The 12,127-nt window shown below is 43.1% G+C and overlaps 1 protein-coding gene across 8 annotated transcripts in view; it reads left to right on the top strand.

Annotated features, from left to right (window-relative positions):
* Clcn4 (chloride voltage-gated channel 4) overlaps positions 1 to 12,127 on the top strand; it is a 90,227-nt gene that overhangs the window by 60,312 nt on the left and 17,788 nt on the right. For 3 of the 8 annotated variants that reach the window (XR_778339.3, XR_778340.3, XR_778338.2), the window contains exon 12: positions 5,967 to 6,834. Coding sequence is in view for 2 of the 8 variants with exons in the window: in XM_010613991.3 (XP_010612293.1) it covers positions 5,967 to 6,057 (91 nt within the window). In the remaining 6 variants the exon portion in view is untranslated. Of the gene's footprint in view, positions 1 to 5,966; positions 10,401 to 12,127 lie in introns of those variants that run through there. The other 5 variants (XR_778335.2, XR_778336.2, XR_778337.3 and 2 more) reach the window with 4 other exon arrangements.

A 12,127-nucleotide genomic window follows, 5' to 3' on the forward strand; every position in this document is an offset into this window, starting at 1 on the left:
TATGGTAAGGGTGTGTGTGTGTGTGTGTGTGTGTGTGTGTTTTAGTAGACTTCTCATCACTTTGCAAATCCAAGTGTTCATACTGTTTTCAAGGAGACGTTGACTTAAGCAACATTTTACTGAACATCTGTTTTGGCTGCAAACTAAAGACTCAGAAAGTATCACCAAAAAAAAAAAAAAAAAAAAAAAAAAAAAAAAAAAGCAGAGGAGCTTGTCATTTGCTAAGGAACATGGATGTGATCCAGTGTGTATCATGTTATGTAAGGCAGTCATTGCCAGGCAGAATGTCCTGAGATAGGCTTTCCAATAGAGAATAGATGGCAGAGGACGATGGAGCAGCTCAAGTGGAGGGATTGTCTGCTAGTTGCCATTGCAAACTGTGAAGCCCTTCCAACCCATAGTCTAAGAACACCTGTGAGTGCCTTGGCCCTGTGGGATGATCTGCTCACCTCTTCTCTGATTTCAATTCCGCGCACAGCCTGCAGAGTGGCATATTATAGGAACAAGCTGCTGGCCTTATAACTGTTCCTTTTTTTTTATTTTGAAAGGGCAATACAAATCCCAACATTTGTAAATGCTCGCACTTTTACACTCTATCTATTCTTCTCCTGCCCTTCATTTTGCTGTTCTGCTTTTCGTTTTTTGAGACAGGGTCTCACTACGTAGTTGAGACTGACCTGGAACTCACTATGTAGCCCAGGCTGGTCTCAAAGTCAACAGCGATCCTCCTGCCTCAGCATCCGGAGTGCTGGGATTACAGGCATGCGCCACCATGCCCGGCTTCTGTTCTACTTTTTTACATAGGTCAGTTAGAAAATTCTTTCACCTGCCTTTTGTTGCCATCACCAGATTCTTAGTCTCTGAGTAGTGAGTGGAGCTTTGGGTAGCCCATGAAGCCTTGTCTTTATTAATTCATGAACCATACAAGACACTCATTTAAAATGTATAATTTGGTGGTTTTAGTAGGAAATGCATTGTCCATTACCATCATCAACTTTAGAACTTTCCTATCACTCTAAAAGAATCTTTGTAGCTGTTGGCCATCACCTCCTTATAACACAGCCCTTGGCAATCACTAATCCGTGCCTTGGTCTCTCAAGACATCACGCAGGCATGTAGTCATGTACTATGTGGTCTTTTGTGTCTGGCTCCTTACACTCGGCATAGTATTTTCAAAGTTCATCCATGTTGAAGCACATATGGTCCTCCTTTCTGTTTATGGCTGAACAGTCTTTCGTTGTATGGATAGACCACATTTTGTTTATTCAGTCTTCCATGATGGACATTTAGGTTGTTTCCACTTTGGGCTATTATAAATAATACTGTTACAAAGAGGATCCATGTAGAAGATTTGTGTAGACATATATTTTCATTTCTCCTGGGCATATACCTAGAAATGGAATAGCTGAGTCATGTGGAAACTCTGTTTAGTCTGTCTGTCCCTTTCCTCCTTCCCCCCTCCCTTTCTCCTGAGATATAATCCAAACACCATAAAATCCACTATCTTACGTTGTACCCTGCAAGGGTCTTGTTGTATTCATATGGTTGTGTAACCATTGCCTTCTTCTAATTCCAGAATATATTCCATCTCTCCCCACAAAACCCCATTCCCATTAGCAGTCACTTCCCGTCCCACTCTCCCCCTAGCCACTGGCACCCATTAATATTTCTGTCTTCAAGGACTTGCCTATTCTGGACACTTTATACAAATGGCATCATCTGAACTGTGACCTTTTGTGATTGCTTCCTTTTACTTAGCATAACACTTTCAAAATTCGCCCGTGTTGCAGCATATGTCAGTTCTTTGTCCCGTTCATGGTGAGTAACACTCTACTGTGTAGATGCACTACATTTACTTACTGGTTCAATTAGGTGGTGGGCATTTAGGTTCTCTTTACTTTTGAGATGAGGATATGACACTCTAAGAGGCAAAACACTTTGTTCAAGGTTGAAGGGAATTGGATTGAGAGTCATTCCCATCTGGGTTTCTTCCAGAGGTCTTATTTCTCAAAGCATGATTAGCTGCCAGGCACTAGGGGCAGAGCTGTGCTGAGTGTGAGCTATCGAGGGCCTTGGGTATAGGCCCCAGGCCCCAGAGGATATCAGTGCTGTCTTCACAGCAGCCTTCAGTAAGAGTGAGGAATAGATCTGGGGGCAGCTGGAAGGTATGCAGAATCATCTCCAAGGATCCAGACTCCTGGGCTATTGGGAAACCTGTTCAGTGAAGTTGTGAGAGTATATGACCGGGTTGGGGGCTTCTACCTGCCGTGCACAGTATATGTGCACCCATACAGGGTCAGTCTGTCTCTCTCTCTCTCTCTCTCTGTACTGAGGATTGAACTCTGGGCCTTGGCACTGACCTACATCCCTCCATCCCTTTTCATTTTTATTTTGAGACAGTCTCACTAAGTTGCCCAGACTGGGCTTGAACTCACGATCCTCTTGCCTCAGCTTCCCAGAGTGTTGGGATTATAGTCATGTGCCACTGTGCTCTGGCACCATGTGCCACCATGACTCTTACTGGAAAGCTCCCAGCTAGGAGCGATAATTGAAAGTGCCTAAGAGTTGGTGCTAGCCAGTAGTCTTTGGTTAAGAATTGTGATGAGCTCAGTTGGGTTGTAGAAGCAATATAAAGGCAGCAAGGGATATTCCAGAGTATTCACCTTGGTGGCTATAAGCCATCAAGCATGGCAATATTTCATCATTTTAAAATTGAACAGTGGTGCTAAACAACGGGGAGATTTTGACCCTTGCCCACAGGAGACATTTAACAGAGTTTAGAGAAATTTCCCCTGGGGGTCAGGGACATATCAGACATATAATAGAGGGTAGAGGCCTGCCCAAGACAGCTCCCCACTCCCCATCAGCAAAAAATGACCAAGCCCCCTACTGTCAGTTGTGTCAAGGTGGAGAAGCCCTGCGTACATCCTTTTGGAGGAGCATAGAGGGATGGGGAGAGTCCTATAGACTCAGGTTGGGATAGCTGCTGCTGTACAGGTGGGACCTCACAGGGGATGCCCATTTGCTTTTACGTAGTAGTCCTCAGTGTCAGAGCCACCTCTACTGGATATTACTGCTCCCTTTGAAATAATTAGCATCATCAGTGTAAAGAAGAAATGTATCAGACCTCAGGAGGAAACCTCTTTTCTTTCTCTGGGCCTCTGAGCCCCCAATGTGCTGCAGGTCCAGAGACCTGAGCTGCTCTTCTCAGCTGCCCAGGTGAAGGGCAGCTCTAATGAGTGAGGGGCTCACCAGAGCTTCCACAGAAACAAGTGCTTTGGTGAAGCACTGGGAGCAGTGCTCGGAGAAAATCCTGACCTCTCACTGAATGAATGCAATTGTCCTTGTTACGCAGTTGACCCCTAAGCAACTAAGACAAATCAGGGTGGAAAAGTTTTCATCAGTTTTCACCAGCTGGACTCAGCAACATCTCTGTGTGAGGAGACCAGAGCCATGGCAGGGTCCTCATTTCTTCGGCTGTGGTCATACTCACATTAGCATCTCCTTTAGTTGTCCCTTGCTGCAGGATTATACCAACATTTGGGTGAACAAGCTGGGTTTGTTTAAGTCAGCTCTTCCATCTTACATGTGTTTTAATTTTATCTGGTGCAGAGAGGGAAGCACTCAGAGGGCATTGTCCCTGCCTCTAGATTCCCATGTTAATCCCCAACGTGCCTGTTGGGACATAAGTCTTTACGGAGGTAGTGAAGGTTAAATGAGACCATTAGGGTAGACCCTAGTTCAATGGGACTGATGTCCTCAGAAGAGGGAGACACACAGGGAGTATATAGGCCAGAGAAGAAGCCATGTAGAGACACGCAAGGAGGTGGCACTATCCATCTGTAAACCAAGGAGAGTGGCCTCTGGAGCAAATAACCTGTGGGCATCTTGATCTGACACTTTGAAAAAATATATTCCTCTTGTTTAAGCTACCTCATCTATGTCTTTTGTTGTGAAAGCACTCTGGGTGACTAATAAAAAGACTCAGACCCAACTTGATAGGTTTGTAGAGCAGCATCTTGTTTTATGGGGCGTCTTATATTTTATTGCTTTGTGATACATTTTAGAAATGTATTTAAAGTAAAGCATGGCCATGACTAAAGTCAAGGAATGCCAAACAGCTTGAGGGTCTGTCTGCCTAAACCACCCCTCCACACTCCCTTCAGGCGACTGCCCCCTCACACAGCTGCTGTTTAGCCTGCTTTTAAAGGCCCCTTTTGCTGTTTTCCTCTCTCTTAAAGATGTTTTTCCGAGACAGAGTGGAAGGGGCAGTATTTTCTATGACCTGTCTACCTAGGATGATAGATGTGGACATGAACACACCAAAAATCACATTTTCAAGGCTGTGTAAGGTTGAATGTGGTCAAATACAAAAAAGTCTGAATTGTGGCCTGACTTTCTCACCAGGTGTAGCTGATGTGAATACCCCTTGGAATAGTTGTGTCCCCTCTTCTTATCTACTATTAGTAAACAATGAACTTACCTATATTTAGCTTTCGTTTTAAAATGGCAGGATATTACAGTTGTGTTTTCTGATTTTTTTTTATCTCATCATTTTATGTGGACACAGAGTATAAACCTGTCTTTTCTGTGTGTGGTAATGGGTATTGAACTCAGGGCCTTTGCACTGAGCTACATCCCCAGGCCCTTGCTAAATTGCCCAGGTGCGACTCAAACATACCATCTTGATCCTGCCTGGGGCCTCCCAATTAGCTGGGATTCTAGGCATGCACCAACATGCCTGGCTCTGAATCCTGTCATTTTAATAGCTGTATGGTATTTCTATGTGAGATTGTTATAATTTGCTGCCTCATTTTCCTTTTCTTGGGTATGATGGAGATACAGTGATCAGTCATTTAAAAATTTATTTGAGCCGGCCGTGGTGGCGCACACCTGTAATCCCAGCACTTGGGAGGCTGAGGCAGGAGGATCACTGTGAGTTCGAGACAAGTCTGGGCTACATAGTGAGTTCCAGGTTAGTCTCCACTACATAGTGAGACCCTGTCTCAAAAAACCTTATTTGATAATGGAATTTATATTCCAAAGAAGTCATGCACATCCTCTTCTCTTGAACCTGTCACTTCACCTGGGAGGCATAATGTTTTTCCTGCACATTGTCCTTTAAGTGTTTAATAAAGCAGTGAAGCAAAGGTTGCTGTGAACAGCTGTGCAGATGGGCACTGCAGAATTCAGGGAGCAGTATTTACGTTTGTGAATGGTGCTCTGTGGGGTTGACTGAGGTATAGTCGAGGTGGTCCCATGCAAGGGACACTGGTCAGTGGCATTGTCTATGAATTGAAAGCAGTGGGATTTTCAAAGGAGAGGTAACTTGCATATATGATCAGAGATGAATATTGAACTTTTTCCTTCCAGCAAGATCAAATTAAAAATAGAATACATTTTATCTTATACCTAACATTTTTTATATTTACAGTTTCTCTTACACTTGGAATTTCTTGGTGTGGTCAAGTTTTCACAATGGCTTTTATAAGCACTTTTAGAATTGATTATAGTCATGAAATTTAAGAGAGTGTATTAGTCATCATAAGTTTACTGCTATAATAAACATGCTTGCAGTCACAGTGGCTTAATGCCATAAATGTTTATTTTTCTTACACGTCATACCTATGTGGGTTGCAGGTGTGGGCTCTTGACAATGCAGTCTGGCATAGACCTGGTGTTTTAAATCTGGTGGTCCTTAAGTCAGTCCTCTGTGGCCCTGGTCCTTCACTGTCTCCTCTGGCTCTGGTTAACAGATGAAATGTGCAGGAGAACTGGGAGTGGCCTCTGTCACCTTTGCCTATGGGCCACTTGGACAAGACTGAGTCCATTGATCCTGCCCAACCATAAGGGAAATTGAGAAACTTCACCTAACCCTGAGCTCTGGGGGAAAAGGCACTGGGGCTTATGGACAAAAATGAGTCCGTGCAAGGGCTGATCTCGTCTCCATTTTCTTTCCACTCCAGGAGACTTCTTGGCATCATCACGAAAAAGGATGTTTTGAGACACATGGCCCAGATGGCAAACCAGGACCCTGAATCCATCATGTTTAATTAGCAACAAGGTGGCAATTATTTTGAGAAACAACATTGACTATATCATTTTAAAATAAATAAACAAATAAATGAATGATACATTATTATCCCAGTGAAAGATCATGCACTGGCAGCAGCAGAAACAAAAGCTTTCTTTGAAAGGAGAGAAGAAGGGTGAAATCTTTTTTTTTTTTTAAAGCAAAACCATCAATGATAGACATTTCATAGCTTTAACCCCTTATGAGTTTCAAGCTGTGTTTCTTAATGAGTTTGCTAACTGCTGTGGGGGCATGTGGGTGGTTGTAAATGATGTGGTTTCTATGATGATACGGAACACAAATGCTGAATGGAGAACCTCTGGCCCTGTCTGCTCAAGGCTGATGTTTGTTTGTAACTTCAGAACACATGTGAAGCTTTGAGTCCAAAGAACAAAGGGGTACTGGCATGGCAATGTTCTTATTTATTGATTCTTGAAATTTTGCTGCTATGTTACTGAATCATGCTAACGACATTTGCACTTACTTTGCTGGAAAAGAAAAATTAAAGGTGAAGAGTGAAAGCTGCAAGTTACCCCCAGTGGGTGTGCTCATGACTGTCCCATTTCTTGCTCCTCTTCTCAGCCCATTGCCCATTATTTTTGCTTATTTATCCACTTTTGAGCCAACATCATAGATGCTTGCCATGATGACCCTGAAGAAAACATTTCACTGTGTCAGATCGACACCTTGGGACTGACGAGCACCTTGGCCTGGATGAGGAACCACGGAAGCATGTTGTGTTGCATGTCGTTCCCTCTCAGGTGAGAGGCTGTATCCTTATTTTGAGGGACATGTACCTGAGTACTGACTTACATCCCCATTGCATTTGCTTCATTTACTTATTCCTGTTGCCTGTGCATTCTTAATAATTGATCAGTCCGGCACTTTCCGTGGGTTGTGGCCTGTATGCGCTCTGCTTGCCACACGTGTGTTTTAATTTCCAAGTAGCATATATGCAAGAGTCAAAACTGGCTCCCTACTGTTTCTACTTATTTTTCCTATGACTGTGAAGAGGATGAGGCATACACGTTCTCAGTGGGAACTCCTCCAAATGGATTGGAAGAGAGATACTAAATTGATTCTAAATCTGTTCCATTCTCTTCGCTGTAGGATGCAAAATGTCCAGTTTTAATGTCTAAGCATGCACTTTCATACGAACAATCACAGAACAGAAGGACAGAGTTCAATGTCATATAGCCAATTTAAGAAGTGGGCGTGTGTATTTGACGTAATGATGCATTTATTCTTTTCATCAGGACTTTCTGTCTTTCCTGCAGGGTGGAACTAAGCTGTGTATTAGGCCCATTCTGTGATTAGTCTGATTTACCTCACTTGCTTCTTCACTTTAGTCTTCATCCCTCCTTTTGCCCAGAATCATCCTCATCTTTTTCCATCTCATTGCCATTGAATATTGATGTTTCAGGTTCATGTGCACCTGACTGCAAATAATAGGAAACCCAAAAGTAGTGAAGGGCTGAATAAGAAATCTGGGGGAGAAGCACCCCAGGGCTGTCTCCATAATATCAACAGGGATCCAAACTGTTTGGCATTTCTTTTCTATCATCCTCATCCTCTGTCCTTTGACATATTGCCTCATAGTCGCAAGGTGGTTGCGGAACCTCCAGGTATTATGTCTGCTTTCTAAGTGGGAAAAAGAAGACAGAGGCAATTAACAAGGTGCAAAGTCTGTATCAGGAGAGCAGAGCTTTCCCCAACATGTTCAGCAACACCTATTGGGTAGAATTCTGTTGCTTGGTGCTCTATACCTGCATGCAAGCCTGGGAAGGGCACATTACTCTCTAAATGAAATTTAAGTTTTCCTCATAAGAAGAGGGATTGGTTCTTGGTAGGAGAATATATCTGCCATATGAAATTCCCTGTTACTGCCCTTTGCATCTTCCTTGCCCTTTCATTCTTGACAAACTCCTCCCAAACATTCTTCTAACCACTTTGTTTCCTGCGTTTTCTATCAGATTGACATAGACTACCTAATCAGAATCTATCATTTCTTAGTCTTAATCAGAATTGTCATTTTGATAGAAACTGAGCTACAAGTGGGGTTCTCTTAAAAAATTCTAGTTATAAAGAGTCTTGTTCTCTGGATTAAAATGTTTAAGTCAAGTCATGCTGTCAACTATGGAAAATGTTTCCGTTATCAATTGCTCCCCTCCAGATTAACATCAGATAGCCACATCAGCAAGGAAATGTCCAGTTAACAGAGGAATTTCAACTTTGGTCTTAGAATGAAATTTGTTGTCTCATTCACAGCACAAATATTAAGCAACAAATCTTAGTGTTATTATTGGAGTTTCCACAGAACATGTGCAGTTGATCAGGATTCTCCTGCACTATAAATCCTAAAATTTTAGAGTTTATCTCATTTAGTTTCCCTCATATCCCTGTGTGTCTCACCTCAAAGCTGGCCAGTAACAGGAAGAGTATTTGTCAGAGCCTGACCTCTTATAATCTGGGAGGCCCTTTTAGCTGAAACAGATAGCTTTAGAGAGAACAGAAAATAGTACACAGGTAGCCAAAGGTCAGTGAAACAGCAGAATTTTCATCTAACCTAGAGGCCATGGAAGGGGCTGAGGGGATGGTTTTCTCCAGGCCAGGGTCACCAAGAGGGAAGTTGAGAGTTGTGCCCTTCTCCCAGTGCTCAGCACAGAGATGTTCAGGACTGTATCGGAAGCCATTGCAAGAATGACTTTGGAAATAATCCAGTCTTCTTTTCTTTGCAAGTTGATCCTGGAGTATGGTGTGGGAAGACTCAGACTCTCCTCCATAGGAAGACAGGGTCAGATAGGCAGGGGAAGGGCAGGGATGGGGAGTCTGTAGTCAGGACTGCTATAGTTAATGGCCTTCTTCCCAAGGAGTCCACCTTAGCCACGTGGTCCACTCACTGGCTAAGTCAGGCCTCATCCGAGTTCCAAAGGGACATTGCCCAGCTCTGGGTCACTCTTGTAGAAGTACCCAGGTGGGATTCTGAGGGTGTTTGCTGTATGCCAGTGCAGAATTTCAATCCACTTTACCTGGTGCGAGGTAAAATAAATATCTTTCTGAACAATGTTTGTTTCTTTTCCAGATATTTGTATAACTCTTTTCTCTGAATCTGTTTTTAATGTACAAAACCATGGCACACAGTGGAAGAGGAGTTCTCAGCAAGGCACATCACTTGTGTCTTATTTTCCCCTCTCTACTACTGAGGAAATGGGCTACAAGACACCAGATAAAGGAATCCTGGAAGTGATAGGTGAATGTTTTCCAAGTGTTTTTTCAGTGCATCGCTTGGGACTGCAGATGTTCCTGTGGCTGTTAGGGAAAGGTCAGCATGCTCAAAGTGAGTCATTAAAAATTGAGCACTAGGTGTTGCTTAAAAGCAGGCAGGCTCAAGGTTCTCGGCCCAGTACTTCCCCATGGGCTTGTGAAGGAGAGGACCTGTAAACAGATACACTTTGAATCTTAATAAGTCACAGAAACTGAAGATGTTGGAGATGTTTGTTTCACTTATGTGAGATCTGATTACTTTAAATTATCAACACGTGCAAAGTCTACTCAGTATTCATTATCCAGTGCTGAGCTGGAAAAGATGTGAAACCCAAGAAGAGGAGTCTATTGAATTCCCATTTAATTGTAATATGCTTTCATTTTGATTTTGTGTAGGCAGTGTTTTATCAGACTCAGCTTCTAGCTTTTGAAATGATTTACATGAGAAAGGAGCCTGTATGTCTACCTTGGGAAACATTAACCAGATCCCATTTTCACCGGTTGGGTAATAACTATTTATTTGCTGTCCTAGGTGTGCTGGGAATGAGCCTATGTGCTACTTTTATGAGATATATTCGCATTTGGTATTGGAACAACCGCATAGCAACTTTTTTTATTGTAACATTCTCTGTAAACATCGGCACCTTATTAAAAATTAAATGTTTGAACCTCACTTTTAAAACAAGCACAGAGTTCTCAACAAGCATGTCATAAATGGAACAGATACTGTGATTTCACAGCCTGTTTCTGCCCAACAGATCCTCTGGAAACCTGGTATGGTAACATGGCTGAGGCATGTAACTAAGTTACAGACCCATCCTTAAGATTGTCAAGCAGATCATGACATCAATTTGGTTGGCTTTTAAATAGCTTGTTCTTGGCTAAGTGGGCAATGATCAAATAAACCAAATAAAAATTGAGAGTTTGGCTCGAAATGTCCAAGGATAGGGCAGGACCACTTTCCGCAGGCCACCTGTGTGTGTACTCTGTGTGGTAGGCTGGGGGGTACAATTTGGTCTGACATTTCTTCATTCTTTCATCCTTCCTTTTCTGTGCATGTTATACTTGGGATTGAACCCAAAGCCTTTATATTGAGCTACATCCCTAACCCTTTTTTACTTTTTATTTTGAGGCATGGTCTCATTAAGTCCCTAAGTTGCCGAAGCTGGGCTCAAACTTGTGATCCTTCTGTCTCAATCTCCTGGAGTACTGGGGATTACAGGTGGGCACCACCACACCTAGCCACATCCTTTCTTTGAACAGAAAAAATCTTCTCTAGTACCCTGGGAACCACAAGGGTTTGAATTGTGTGTTTTTATTTTGAAAACTTTCAACCTTAAAGAAAATTTTAAAAAGAATGCCCACATGCCCATGACCTAGAAGAAGTGCTAGTTAGTGGGGTGAGAGGAGTCCCCCCTGATTAGGTGAGAGAACCAGCTGTGAACACAGTAAATGTAAATGCCCTGAAGTGGAAATGGACCTACCGTGATGGGGTCCCACTAGGGATCCATGACTGACGATGTCAGGTATGGGGTGAGATTGAGGGTATTTGAGGTCCATTCTGTTTTTCCTTTGGAAGGAGGGTAGACATGAGCAAATGCCTTAGGATATTGAAGGGCCAGGTAAAGACCCAGAATTTCAGGGAGTGGCATTTGACTTGTGCTGTCCACAAACCATTCTGGTGGTTGGACAGTAAGTATGGGAGCCAGGACTCTTGTTAGAGGGTATTGTAATAGATGAGCAATATGGAGGCTGGCCTTAGGGAAGTTCTTAAATTCTGGATATATTTCCAAGGATAAGTTAAAGATTTGGGTATAAGTTGCATATTTTCAGACAGTGGGAAACCCCATATCCACTACAGTTCCAGACCACCCTTCCCCCTGAAAAATCTCTGTAGCCTGGTGTTAATGTAGAAATAAGTCTGTTGGTAAAACTCATGAAAGAATAACCTTTTGTGGGCCTTGGATATTTCTCTTTAGCGTGATGTAGTTAAAAGCCAGAGGCAGAGAATGAACATACAGGATTTGTCCCAAAGGTGTCAACCCATCAGTCTTAATTCTGGGGGCTTAGCGAAGGCAAAGAAGGATGGCCTTGTACATAAAAGTCTGGGTCTTGCTGATCATCCTGGGCCTTTGTGGGAGGAGTCAGGATCAGACACTTCCATCTGTGCCCAGGCCATATGCGCATGCCCCGTTTTACAGCTCTTCCTCAGTTCATTGGTAGTTAATTGGCTAGAAAGAAGCTACCATATGTGAAGGCAGATAGGGAGCATCTATTTTTGGCAGCTCCTCAACATTGCATTTCATTAAAGCAATGTTTTTTTTTTTCTTTTCGAATGAGCAATAAGCAAAGAGCACCTTGTGGGGATTTGCAAACCCCTTTAGTCAGGGTTTGGCTCACAGGACGAAAGGAGCGATTTATATGTGATTCCAGCGTTTGTTATGGAACACATATTTCAAAGATTAAACAGCTGTCCTCAATCCAAACAGATTCTGTCAGAGAAATTGAAAACACATCCATAAATTCCCGACACACAGGCCGCCTGACAGGTTGGGTCCAGAGGACGCTTGCTTGCTGGTAGAACGTTCCTTGCTCCTGCCGGGGCCCATGTCCCTTTCACACACGCACACTCTTCCACCTGTTTCCAGCCCGCACAAACTGGACCGGAAGTTGGAGATTGCTCCTTTTGCGTGAACAGGTTGCCTTTTCTGTCAGTTTTCAAACTCCAGTCTGTCCCCAGAAAGACATTTCCAGGAGTGGCTGCTGGATAGTTTACGTGATTGTCAAGGA

This window comes from Fukomys damarensis, unplaced genomic scaffold (genome assembly GCF_012274545.1).
Source record: "Fukomys damarensis isolate Sample0158 unplaced genomic scaffold, DMR_v1.0_HiC HiC_scaffold_39, whole genome shotgun sequence".
NCBI classification, from domain to species: Eukaryota; Metazoa; Chordata; class Mammalia; order Rodentia; family Bathyergidae; genus Fukomys; species Fukomys damarensis.